The sequence below is a fragment of the Lepus europaeus genome, chromosome 1 (genome assembly GCF_033115175.1).
Source record: "Lepus europaeus isolate LE1 chromosome 1, mLepTim1.pri, whole genome shotgun sequence".
NCBI classification, from domain to species: Eukaryota; Metazoa; Chordata; class Mammalia; order Lagomorpha; family Leporidae; genus Lepus; species Lepus europaeus.
In genome coordinates, this window is record NC_084827.1 from 160,837,800 (window position 1) to 160,851,586 (window position 13,787).

General features: G+C 47.6%; 2 protein-coding genes across 3 annotated transcripts in view; one reads left to right on the forward strand and one right to left on the reverse strand.

Annotated features, from left to right (window-relative positions):
• MARCHF4 (membrane associated ring-CH-type finger 4) overlaps positions 1 to 13,787 on the reverse strand; it is a 118,038-nt gene that overhangs the window by 45,090 nt on the left and 59,161 nt on the right. The gene's annotated exons all lie outside the window — the stretch shown is intronic.
• Positions 956 to 7,449, forward strand: LOC133759808 (MLV-related proviral Env polyprotein-like). Of its 2 annotated transcripts, none has more exons than XM_062191389.1 (2): positions 956 to 1,591; positions 4,092 to 7,449. In XM_062191389.1, the coding sequence occupies exon 2, from the start codon at positions 4,752 to 4,754 to the stop codon at positions 6,984 to 6,986; it is 2,235 nt and encodes a 744-aa protein (XP_062047373.1). In that variant the 5' UTR covers positions 956 to 1,591; positions 4,092 to 4,751; the 3' UTR covers positions 6,987 to 7,449. The 2 variants fall into 2 exon arrangements, with proteins under 2 accessions (XP_062047373.1, XP_062047382.1); XM_062191398.1 differs by having other exon boundaries at positions 4,092 to 4,727.

A 13,787-nucleotide genomic window follows, 5' to 3' on the forward strand; every position in this document is an offset into this window, starting at 1 on the left:
AGGCTAAGTATTTTGGCCTCTCCTTGGCTAATCAGGCTCCAGAAGAGACATTAATTGCAGCCAGCCAGTCCTGCTGGGGAGACCCAAAGCTGCCAACTCTCTTGCTGAGAATGGAATAGAATTTTAATTGGCTGTGAAAGCATCATGGCAGGAGGTGCAGAAGCACTGGTCCTCTTCCCCCCAGGCAGGTGGATGTAGGGCCCAAAGGAGGCACATGGCAGGCAGGACCCACCACACTCAGGAGCTGTGCCAACCGGAACATGATAGTTCCAGTCCTAGGGTGAAGGGCTCTCTCACAAGTACACTTGTGATGGTCAGCACATGAGCATGGAGCCTCTGAACCTTCTCCTCCCTGTGATGTCTGTGAGAGAAGCCCTAAATGGGTACTATCATTTGTTCATCCAGTCTTCTACTTCAGAGAGCTCTCCGAATAGAAACTCAACCCCCCAGGGCATTCATATGTATGCACACGTGTATTTGCGTTCATTTGTCTGTGTGATTTGAAGCAATGGGGCCCAGCATTCTTTGACTTTTTCACTGAAATAAATTAATTTGATAATGTTTGGGGGCATTGCATTCTCATGGCAATGTGTGTACGTTCTTTCTGTCACAGCAGTTCCTGAAAGGAATACAACAAAGGATGATGTGTGAAGGTCAACAGATAAAACTGAAAAACAGCTTTTTAGCATAGGTGTATAATAATGCAAGTGCATTTTGGAGACTATTGGGTGAGTTATCTAACCTCCTTGTGCTTTCGTTTCCTCATCAGCGAGGAAATGAGATGAGGGCACTAGTAGCATTTATCGAGTATGACTGTTGGAAAGAAACATGAGCTTAAAAAGTTTACAGTGGGGGCCGGCTGCAGTGCCAGCACCCCACACAGGTGCTGGTTCAAGTCTCAGCTGCTCCACTTCCAATCCAGCTCTCTGCTATGGCCTGGGAAAGCAGTGTGAAATTGAGGCAGGATAGGGTTAAAATGAAGTTGCTTGAGCTAACTGCATATCTTGCTTCTGTGCAAAATGCTTTGGCTTGCAAAATGCATTTTGTTTAAGATAACTAGACTTTAGCTGACCTTGTAACATGTGATGACTGTGCTAGCTGATTTGGTAACATGTGATGAATGTGCTAATGCTTTTATGAGATAATGGAGCATGTGATAATTATTTTAGGAGCTATGTTGAGTTTTTGGTTATGATGACCCCGTGTTTATGCCTACTCAAGGTCTTCTGTCCCCTCACCCTGGAAGTTTGTCATGCATCTTATGATGGTTTGTCATGCTGTGGTTTATCTTGTGATTCTTTGTGTCATGCTATGGAGATATGCTAATATTGTGGTTTTCAATTTTAAATACGCTGTGCGGTTGATGATTGCCGCCTCTCTTCTCACACTGCACCAGAGAGTGTTGTTGTGCTTAGAGTTGGCCCATCTGCGCAGATGTAATAAACTTCCTCTTGCTTTTATTGCATCGGTTGGACTGGAATTCGTGCTTCTGGGGGTCTCTCTCTATAGGACACCAATTTTTGGGGTCCTACATTGGGGGCTCGTCCGGGATTTGGAGACCCCAGACCCACGCTCCATTTTCCAATCGGAGGTAAGTTTTTGCTGTTTTCAGTGTTTTTCTTTTGTGTTCTGTTGATTTTGTTGATTTTTTATTTTTTCCCGGGGCGCTTGACGTACCGGAGGTTCATGTTTTACTGAGGTTGTGCCTGCAGGACCTGTATCTGAAAAGAGCCAGTAGTAGGAAGGACAGACGTGTCAAGACCCCTGGCTCAGGCCCTTGGAGGACGCTCCATTGGCGGTATTCTGGGGGGGGCCTGGCGGGTGGCAGCCGCTTCGCTCCCATCACTAAGCTTACCTGGGGAGCGTGGCGGGTGGCAGCCGCTTCGCTCTCATCGGAAGCTCTGGTTAGGATTTAGTAGGGTTTTTTTCCCGGGAGAAGAGCTGGTGGCAGCAGCCACTCCCGTTTTGGTTTCAGTTTTGTTGCGCGCAGGTCTCGTCTCATTAGGGCGCGCAGGTCTCGTTCCAGTGTTGTGCGCAGTGTCTTTGTGACGTCTTGTGATTTGTGAGTCTTGTGGTTGTTTTCTGTGTTTTAATATACTAACCTTAATTGCCTTTCCCCTCCAACATGGGACAGGAATTAACTACACCTTTGAGTCTTACTCTAGGTCATTGGAGAGAGGTCCGGGAACGGGCCCAAAACTTGTCTATAAGAGTGCAGAAGAAGAACTGGACAAGTTTTTGTACGTCCGAGTGGCCAGCCTTAAACATCGGGTGGCCACGGGATGGGACTTTTGACTCTCAAATTATCTTACAGGTGAAGAGCCAGGTCTGCAAGGGAGGTAAAGAAGGGCGCCCGAAACAAGTGCCCTACATCTTTGTGTGGGAGGACCTGGCGAAAAACCCCCCAGACTGGGTAAAACCTTTCCTCCTTTCTAACAGGGCGGTGGCAGAGCTTGATCCTACTACACCCACCACCGCCCTGAGGATGAAGCCCAGTTCTGAATTGTCAGCAGTTGCTCTGGGGGTGGCGTCGAGCCCCAAACCCCCTCCGATCCTACCCGCAACACCCCTAGTATCGGAAATTGCAAATCCATTACAGGAATTGGACACCCTCAAACCTGAAACACCCTCAACTCCTCCAGGCAGGCAGGAAGACCTTTTTGATGTTCCACCACCCTATTCCCCTCGCCTCCTTAGGAGGGCACCTTATATCCCCCGCTTCCCAAAGAGGCCCGCGGTGCCCTTTTTGGAAACCAGAAGAAAAATGGAGGAGGAAGAATCCGATGAAACAGAGGAAGATGAAATAGAGGAGGGAGGACCCCCGGCCCGTTCTAACTGGCCGCCCTTCTCCACCTTATAACTGGGATCACAAGCCCTGACAGGACTTGCAGGGCCTGTTTTACTAATATTAATTTTACTATACTTAGGAGACTCAGACTCTACTGCCAGACTCTCCTGAAGAGATTAGCTGAAGGGGTTAAAGTTATTTAGTTAAAAACAAAAGGGGAAGTTTAAGATGGGCTAAGAAGCAGAAACTAATTAGGATTCTGGCCACCACAGTTCAAGGAAAGCAGAGTAAGGGAAAATCAGAATAGGCAGGGACCCCGGGAGACCGACAAAAGCACAGAGAAGTGCCCAGAAGGACAGGTCTGCTTAAGATCCGACTAACAACGGAAATCCAGTGGTGCACGTCTGCCACACGGGACTGAACTGACCAAAAACGGCCTCTGCAAGCCAGCGAGAGGAAAGACGGCAGCAGCGGAGTGGTGAGGCTGGGCGACAGCGGCTCCTCCCTCGCTGGGATATGTGTGGTCCGTCACACGGCTGGGGATATTGTTGGGAATGCAGGCCCTGCCCAGGTTCCTGTGGATAATACTCTATCACCTCCTGCGGTGTCCGGGACGGGCCCACGTGAGCTGACATCCCCCTAGCTTCCGGAGAACAACGGGGACAACAGTGAGAGGTGGTCGAACGAGGTCAGTGGTCTGGGTTTCTATCTCCAGCCCCCCCTTCCTGAGAACTTTGCTCGGCGGGCTGAACTGATCGCTATGGACCAAGCACACCGTGCAGCCAAGAAAAAGGAGTGGGTGAAAATGCACAAGAACAGCAGGTACGCTTTCGCCACTACCCATGGGGAACTCAGAACAGACAAAGGCTTTTCCGACGAAGCGCCAATGTTTCCCCGATTTGGACAACCAAAGGTACTGGGGTCAGATAATGGACCCAGCTTTGTCTCCCGGGCAAGCCAGAGGTGGCCAGGGTGCAGGGGGGTTAGCTAAAGAAAGCTTTATTCAGCTAGGGGAAGCTTTGACCATAACGGAGGGCTGGCACTAGGGACTGGGTCGAGATGTTGCTGATTGATCTGGTCTGAGCTGGATGCGGGGGCGTGGATGCAGCGACAGGCACAGCACTATAACAAACTGGGCAGTGCTGACTTGCGCTGCATTCAAGCTTCTGTAAAGAGACCTTGACTAAATTAATAGTGGAGACTGGCACTAGAGACTGGGTCAGATTGCTGCCGGTAGTTTTGTTTAAGGCTTGCAACTTTTTATTAATTTGGCTAAGGCTTTGCTTAAATGCTCACCTCCCAGGATTTTAAAAAACTTTTGGAAGAAGCAGTCCCTGACTCTACTCTTCGATCTCTTTGCCATGGAGCCGGCGCCTGAGACACGGGGCCTTGAGGGACCGGGAAGCTCTGCCTTCCCCTGCTACTTGTCGCCTGACCTTCGGCCCTCAGAGGAAGGCGCTGGGACCTGGCATCTACAGCAGCTGGACACCCCACGCGTCTTTGGGGCCCCCTTGGCCACCACCGTGCCCCCCCGCAGCCCTCTCCTTGAGGAGCCCTCCCCGGCTGGCTCCTCGCATAGGGACAGCCAGGGGTATCAGCTGAGGCGGGAGCGCAACTCCATCGCCGTGCGTAAGAGCAGGGACAGGGCCAAACACATTCGGGAGCTGCAAGAGAAGGTGTTGGAGTACAGGCTGGAGAACGAGCGGCTGCGCGAATGCGTGAAGCAGCTCACAGAGGAGCTGGCCGTCCTGCGCAGCCACTTGGGAGTTACCGTACAGATTTGGGATACTGTCATTGCTAAGAGAGTACCGCTGACCCAGCAGTGCCAAAGTTAAGTGAAAATGGTAAAATGTTTACAGTAAGTCGAAGAGGGTGTGTGAAAGTCGAAGAGGGTGTGTGAAAGTCACAAAAAGTATTTGGGCCAATTCAGCTGGACAGGCACCAGGTATCAACCCAAATTTGTATGACTTCTTCAGGGAAAATTTTGATGCCTTTACACAATTTTTATAGGGAAGCAGCTGGCTGCCGTATACCAGTCCAAGTGCCCTGTGCTGCCACACTCGTTCCAGGCTGGGGACACCGTCTACATTCGCAGGCACCAAACCACGAAGCTGCGCCGGACCACCTCACCAACAGTAAAAGTCAACGGATTCATCACCTAAGGATCGGCGTGACGGTGGCCATCGCCTTGGCCGTCTTCGTGCCCTCTGACTCCATTATCATCTGCTTCACCCGCTCCTGCTGCTGTCTGTACAAGATGTGCCGCCGACCGCGCCCGGTTGTTGTCACCACCACAACGCACTCAAAAACCCCTAGAGATAAGACTATTTTGCCCATTTTGCTCTTAGTGTTCTTTTTTAGCATGGTTATAGGAAGCTCAAGCCCTCATACTCCTTATCAAATTACTTGGCGACTTATTAATTTAAGAAACGGAGTGACTGTTAACAGCTCCTCCAGTTTTAATGTTCTTAGTGATTTCTTTCCAGACTTGTATTTTGATCTTTGCCAACTTTTTGATGCTGAAGATATATGTGTGTGGAAGGGAGGAACCTATGCCTGTCCCGGGGGAAAGAATGGAAAATCTATCCCAGGTTGCGGGGGCCCTGAGGTGGGGTACTGTGGGGCATGGGGATGTGAAACCACTGGAAGTGCATACTGGAAACCCTCCTCTTCATGGGACATGATTACTATCGGAGCGGCTCCAGGCATAACGTTTACCGAATGCGGGGGCAGGGATTGTAGTAATTGCCTGGATGGGACGATGGGTAGGTGCCACCTCCAGGTCCTTCGCTTCACTGATAAGGGCAAACAGGACAAATGGGTGGGGCCTAAATCATGGGGCATCTACTTGTATAGACCGGCTAAAGATCCCTTTGCCCTATTCGCCTTGAGCCGGACGATTACTGTCGCGTCCGTACCGGTTGGACCAAATAAGATATTAACAAAACATAAGAGCCCAACCTCCCGACAGTTTAAAAAGGGAAAACCCCACGGGCAAGTACTTGTCAGGAATCAGCCCAGTCAGATGTCCACTAACAATCAGTCTAGATTGGTTTCCCCGACACCCGCATTTCCAAATAAGCACGTAGTAACCGCGCCCCCTTTTCCCTCTTTACCCAAAACGGAGAATAGGCTCCTCAGCTTAATACATGGGGCCTACCAAGCACTAAATAATTCTGATTCCGATAGGACCCAGGATTGTTGGATGTGCCTTGCCTCACCTCCCCCTTATTATGAGGGAGTGGCTGTCATTGGAAATTGGACCAACCATACTACCGTCCCTCCCCAGTGCTCTAATCTGCCATCTCACCGGCTAACTCTTACCGAAGTATCAGGACGGGGGCTTTGTGTAGGCTCCGTTCCCCCTCAATATCAGGGCCTCTGTAACAAAACCATGACCCTCAAACCGGGCGCCTATTATTTAACAGGGCCAGATGGGGTATATTGGGCATGCAATACTGGCCTAACCCCCTGCCTGGCAGGACAAGCTCATAATCAAACACATGAATGGTGCATCATGGTTGAAGTATGGCCTCGAGTTACGATACATAACTCTGAGGAAGTCTACCGACACTATGAGGGAAATCTCCGGCTCCCTAGGGAACCCGTATCCATAACCCTAGCCCTCATATTGGGAGGACTCACAGTCGGAGGCATCGGAGCAGGCATAGGTACCGGAGCCACTGCCCTTTCAAAGGCAAATCATTATCATCAGTTACAGCAAGCCATGCATTTAGACTTACAAGCTCTGGAAGAATCGGTCAGTGCATTAGAAAAATCCTTAACCTCACTCTCGGAGGTAGTATTACAAAACAGACGAGGGCTAGATTTATTATTTCTAAAGGAAGGAGGACTTTGTGCAGCCTTAAAGGAAGAATGTTGTTTCTATGCGGATCACACTGGGGTGGTCAGAGATAGCATGGCAAAACTCAGAGAAAGATTAAAACAACGGCAGAGCCAATTTGAGGCAGGGCAATCATGGTTTCAGAGCTGGTTTAATTCATCCCCTTGGCTTACGACTTTAATCTCCTCTATTGCAGGACCCTTAGTAATATTACTCTTAATTTTAACCATCGGACCCTGCATACTAAATAGGCTTGTTCAGTTTGTTAACGATAGATTGTCTGTCACCCATGCCTTAATTCTAACACAACAACATCAAAGTTTAAAATCACAAGACATAGAAAATAAATTTTAAAATACAGCTATTCCTAAATTTTAAGATTAAAATTTGACCAAAAAAAAAAGGGGGGAATGTGAAATTGAGGCAGGATAGGGTTAAAATGAAGTTGCTTGAGCTAACTGCATATCTTGCTTCTGTGCAAAATGCTTTGGCTTGCAAAATGCATTTTGTTTAAGATAACTAGACTTTAGCTGACCTTGTAACATGTGATGACTGTGCTAGCTGATTTGGTAACATGTGATGAATGTGCTAATGCTTTTATGAGATAATGGAGCATGTGATAATTATTTTAGGAGCTATGTTGAGTTTTTGGTTATGATGACCCCGTGTTTATGCCTACTCAAGGTCTTCTGTCCCCTCACCCTGGAAGTTTGTCATGCATCTTATGATGGTTTGTCATGCTGTGGTTTATCTTGTGATTCTTTGTGTCATGCTATGGAGATATGCTAATATTGTGGTTTTCAATTTTAAATACGCTGTGCGGTTGATGATTGCCGCCTCTCTTCTCACACTGCACCAGAGAGTGTTGTTGTGCTTAGAGTTGGCCCATCTGCGCAGATGTAATAAACTTCCTCTTGCTTTTATTGCATCGGTTGGACTGGAATTCGTGCTTCTGGGGGTCTCTCTCTATAGGACACCAATTTTTGGGGTCCTACAGCAGTAGAAGCTGGCCCAAGTGCTTGGGCCCCTGCACCTGAGTGGGAGACTGGGAAGAAGCTCCTGGCTCCAGGCTTGGGAATAGCCCAGCTCCAGCTATTGTAGGCATTTGGGGAGTAAACCAGCAGATAGAAGCTTGCTCTCTCTCTCCCTCTCCCTCTGCCTCTCTGTAACCCTGCCTTTCAAATCAATAAATCAAACTTTTTAAAAAAATTTACAATAATGCAGACACCCAATAAATATATTTTCATGAGTACTTCTACAGAAGTGGGGCAGTTGGGCCAAAAGGGGCAGAACGAATCATTGGCCCATCTGTGCTCTGTTGGCCTAGTGCTGTGATGAACTTCTTGGCAAAAACTAAAGCAGAACAGCAACAAATACACAAGAAAAATCAATGCTTTCAGCAAACTATTTTTGTTAGATAAAAGCTTGAGAAAATTTTACATTTTCAAGGAAACCACTTCATTAATACTTTAAAACTCAAAGCAACAACCCATCATTTATAACAAAGCAGTTTTATATTTATGGTGTATTTTGAGTTTTACTATCAGATTTTTATTGAAAGTTCATCACAAATTCAGTTAGGAAAGAGCAGCATTGAAGGGGGCCATTACAAATGGCATTTTATATTTTATAAATACTCATATATAAAGACAAGCTTCTAATTTGCAACCCCTAAAAAAGTACAACTCAATTTCATTTCTTCTGTCACCGCCCCCTCCCCCATTCATGCTTCTCATGTCTTCCTTGAGCAACAAGCCTTCTCTCTGGTCTAAGTTCAGAACACAGGAATGAGAACAGTCAGAACAAAATAAATAACCATTGTACAGCATCCCCTCTGAAGGGGTGCAAATTTCATCTCCTACAAATGCAGATGGAACTCCTTGACCTTTGAGAAAAAGAACTTGAGGAAGACCAGCATTGTTGCATGCCCTCAGAAGACAGAACAGGCCTCCCACTATTGGAAATAGCCCTTTCCGTCTCCAAACCTGGCCTCAGCTCACACAAGGGTGCTCACACTCCCATGCTTCAGCCCTCCTACCCAGACCCTCAATGGCGGTGAAAAGAGCAGGAGGACAATGTAAAGAAGCACTTGGCTGCACAAATCAGCTCACCCCTCCGAGGGATGATTTTCACCACCCTTCCTGGGTCTCTGAAAGGTCAGGGTGGGCTAGTGGAGGCTGTGCCTGCACTTCCCCCACTGTTGGAGGTACTGAAATGAAGCATGGCTGGGCCACCTGACTGGATGTGATGCTGCAGGTCATAAAACTAGTGCCCCAGACAGTGTCAATGTCTGGAGTGTAAGAGACGAAGAAGCTCTGGGAGCAGCCCTGCAGAATGCCTGGCTTTCAGTCTGGCCTCTCCCTGCCACTCGGGCAATCTGCTTCTCATTCTTGAGCTGCTGTTTTCTCACTGGTTGAATGGGTGTTGGATTATTCATCTCCACTTGTCTCCACAGTTGCTGTTTTTTTTTTTTTTTACTGTAAGTTACACAAAGACTCTGTAGATGAACAACAACTGAACACCAGATTCCAGGAACTGCTTGAATGGGAAGTAGCCAGAGGCATGGAAGGAGGAGGGCTTTGCAGTTGCAGCAGCATTCTCTACAGGCAGGTCAGGTAGTCACCTGGAAATGGCTCCACCGATGCCTGGAAACCCCCGCCCACCCCTGAATCCTGAAACAGGGGACCTAGAGAGTAATTGGGGTCATGCATCTGCAACACAGCAGAGGGAAAGACATGTTGCCAAAGGAATACTCAAGGCAACGGAATGATTTGCTCCCTAGAGTGGAAAAAAAAAAAAGATTTCTATCGATCACCCCAAATCACTTTTACAAAGCATCTGTCCACTTTCTCATGCCCCAGGTCACCCAGCCTATTTCTTATCTCTTGTTTGGCTTCTCAGCTCAGTAAGATCCTAGAATGAACTACCTTGAGATAAATGCTCTATTGAAAGGGAGTGTTTTCCACTGTAAATGTGAGTCAACTGTCTGAGTCTATCTCAGTTTCTTAAGAGTTTGCTTGGGCTAAATTATATCTTCATAGAATATGAGTGCCTAGAGTAAAAGGTCATTTAACCAAGTTTCTGGTCTTGCAAAACTGATATCTGAGTCCCTATGGAAGTGTGGGAAAAATTAATAAACTCAATGGAAGTCATTCAACTCAACATGTGAACAACTCTGTGCCATTCCTAATCATTCACTGGCCTCTGAGTGAGGAGGAAGTTACTACCTCCCAAGGTTACCCATTGTGGTTTTAAAAACAAGTCCCACTTGCTGGAGGAATGGAAAAATACCAGGTTATAAGCTGCAGGAGGACAAGGCTATGTGTAAGTCAGGGCAAGGAGGAGCGACCAAAGATCTGAACACAGTCATCAAACATGATGTACTATTGGAAGTGGTGTGCACAGGGAACCAGGATAGGAGACAGGCAGATGCAAGTTCAAAGTTGTACACTGGGCCTGTCTGGATGTTCATGTGGCCATTGGTACATGGCACAGGTGCCTTTTCCCATCACTTGCACAACAGCTTCCCCATCACTGTCCTTCCTGTCTTCTGTGCTGAATCCATAAACATCACTTTTCTTGTGCTGCCTCTAACCCCCAGACAAAAATGCCAGAAGCAAAAAGAATAGAGGAGATGCCAAGAAGAGGAGGGGAACACAGGACAGAAGAGCCCAACTGGGGCACTCAGGAGATGTTAAAGACTCACCAAGAAAAGGAGTGGAGCAGGTGGACAGACCCTTTGTTCCCCAAATTACTCTGGGACATATGCACACACAGACTTCGGCTTAAGGCAAAGGGCTCTGAATCTGTGAATCTTTGATTCACCACCTCTTAGCCCAGACTCATCATGCGCTCATATGGAAACTGAGCAAGTTGTGCTGCTGTCTGTCTTGTGTGATCCTAGCCACTATGGAAGTCAGTTTGGAGATTCCTCAGAAACCTGAATATAGCCCTACCATACAACCCAGCCATCCTACTCCTTGGAATTTACCCAAAGGAAATTAAATTGGCAAGTAAAAGAGCTGTCTGCACCTTAATGTTTATTGTAGCTCAGTTCACAATAGCTAAGACATGGAATCAACCTAATGCCCATCAACAGAAGACTGGATAAAGAAATTATGGGATATGTACTCTATAAAATACTATACAGCAGTAAAAAAAAAAATGAAATCCAGTCATTTGTAACAAAATGATGTCATGCTGAGTGAGCAGTTAATCCGTTTCTACATTCCCTCCATGTTTCCTTTAATGTTATTGAAACTTTGTATTGGGAAAAATCATTTTATAAGTAAAATAGACATTAAGTATTTTGGTTAGTTGGTCGATATCATAATTTACTAATCATAGCTCTATCATTGCATGCTTTATTCTGTGGCTTTATAATCCTTCCAAATCTAATGCTTCCTAGAACAGAGTTTACAGATCTGAATTTTGTCAAGAAGCTGTAATCTTCTGCAAGATTTCAATAAATCATGCATTTTAAGGAGAGCAATTTTAGCCACTATCAGTTTTATCTGGTGTTGTTTCTAAACGCCATAAAAGTGATGATGTTCTGTCACATAATAGCAAGGGTACTTTATGAACTGCTTGGAAAGGTAGGTGGTAAATGGAGGCATCAAGGAAACTGTGTCTCATTTAATCCTACAATAATGCTGAGGTATTAGTCCCATTTTATGGATAAGTGAACTGATGCTAAGAGAAGTGATTTCACTTGTCTACTGTCATAGTAACTATGTGATGGACAAAGGAGTTAAAAAATTAAGCCTTTGGGCCGGCGCAGCAGCTCAATAGGCTAATCCTCCACCTGCGGTGCCAGCACCCCAGGTTCTAGTCCTGGTCGGGGCGCCAGAATCTGTCCCGATTTCTCCTCTTCCAGTCCAGCTCTCTGCTGTGGCCTGGGAAGGCAGTGGAGGATGGCCCAAATCCTTGGGCTCTGCACCCGCATGGGAGAACAGGAGAAGCACCTGGCTCCTGGCTTCGGATCAGCGCAGTACGCTGGCTGCAGCACACCGGCCGCACTGGAGGGGTGAACCAACGGAAAGGAAGACCTTTCTCTCTGTCTCTCTCTCACTGTCCACTCTGCCTGTGCAAAAAAAAAAAAAAGAAGAAGAAGAAGAAGAAAGAAGGAAAGAAAAAATTAAGCCTTTGGATGCTTTCTTTTTTTCTTCAGGTATACCATGGTGTCTCTTGCTTTTTTTCATAAACGTTATGCGTTCACTGGCTGCACACACATCTCTTGACATACTTCATTTGGCTCTTGCCTGCCTCCAGTCTCTCTCTCTCTCTCTCTCTCTTTCTCTCTCTCTCCCTCACACACACACTCACACTACACACACCTTGTACTTCTTACAAAGCACACCAGACTGCTACCAGGCTCCAGGCCTTACCTCGGGAGCAGCATGACTTACTCACCTGAAGGAAGCTCCTAGTGGTAGCCCCTTAGGTGGGCCCTCACAGGTGCACACCAGCTCACGCATCCAATTTCCAACCAGGAAACATGAACGAGGTGGCCACATGGGTGTGTACATGAGTATGCACACAACTGGGTGCCCTACCTCCACAGGGTGGAGGAGCCCAGACCCCAGCCCCGCGGCTCACACTGCCTCCCAGGGGCTCGGACCACTGGCTGGGGGATGCATCCACAGGTTGTTTTATTTGATGAGGAGGAGCATGTCTGCTCAGTGGAGCACATCCAGATAATTCCTTTTTTACAGCAAATTACAGGGTGATGGAAGGGAAGGAAATGGAGGGAGAGGGGGAGCAAGAGGGGTTTCTATTTTTATACCCTTGCCAGGCATTAGTTCTGCAGAAGTTTCTATGAAGAAGGAAAAAGAAAGAAAAAATGGGAGGACTGTGAGTAGCTGGAACCTTTTCCCAACTCTGTCCTACGAAGAATGCACAACAGGTGATAGGGGAGCTGTTGATGGCAGTGCGGGGGAGAGGCTTCCAGATCTCCACCTACCTGTCTTGTCTCCTGAGCACACAGTAGCCCCAGTGACAGACCCACTAAAAGCAGGTTGAAACTATTGAGCAGATCATGGGAAAAGGGTCATATTCCCACGTGTTCCTCTGATGCATGTTGGCTGAAGATTGTGTGCCAGGTGCTGTGCTAGGAGCCAGGGGATCTCCTGGTGAGTGAAACAGACACCAGTCCCTGGTTACAGTCCAGGAGGGGAAGCAGAGGTTCACATCATCACACAAACACAAAGCTGCAGCTTTGGCAAGTCCTAGGGAAAAGAGGATGTGATGCCAGGAGGGCCCCTAGTGGGAGGCTGTCCTAAGGGAGCTATGTGTGGGCTGAGAGCTGAAAGACAGGCAGGGAGAGGGAAGGACATTCTGGGAAGAGACAATAACAAATTCCAGTGTCCTGTGCTGAGATACAGCACTGTTTGGGTCCCTGTTATCTATTCCTGCCTAGTAAGCACCTCAAAATCCAGCAGCGTAAAACGATACACATTTTTTTTTTACTTTTATTTAATGAATATAAATTTCCAAAGTACAGCTTATGGATTACAATGGCAAAACAATACACATTTTATTAACCTCGCAATTTTGTGGATCAGAAATGTGGGCAGTGCTTGACCAGGCATGATTTCTGTTCCACTTGGTGGTATTCAACTGGAGGGTCTAAGATGGCTTCATTTCTGGGTTTGAGGATCTTGGTAGGGAGGCTGGAAGGCCAGGCTCGGCTGAGACTGTTGACCTGCATGTGGCTTCTCCAGAAAGGCAGTGTCTCATGAGGTGACCTTCTTACATGGAAGCACAAGCTTCCAAGAGAGATAGTTCCAAGGGACAGAAGTGTAGGGAACCAGACCGGAGGAACCGTGCCCCTAAGATGGCGCCGACTCCCTGCTTCCGGGTTCTTCCTCATCTCAGGGAGTTCCCGCTCTTGCTCGCTCCTTCCCGCCTTAGATTTCCCGCTCTAGCTCGCTCCTTCCCGCCTTGCCACGAGATTGTCCTATCCCCGCGCTTCTAGCCTATCACCTGATTTGTGACGTGTATTGTGCATATAAACCCTTGCTACGCGGGTGTAAGGGAAGTTCCTGCCCAGAAGAGATCGAAGCTGGATCTCCTGCTTGCCGAGCAATAAAGGAACCCCGTGCAAAGTGTTCGGTCTCTGTCTCTTGCTGGACGAGGACGGCGCCGAGCAGCTGG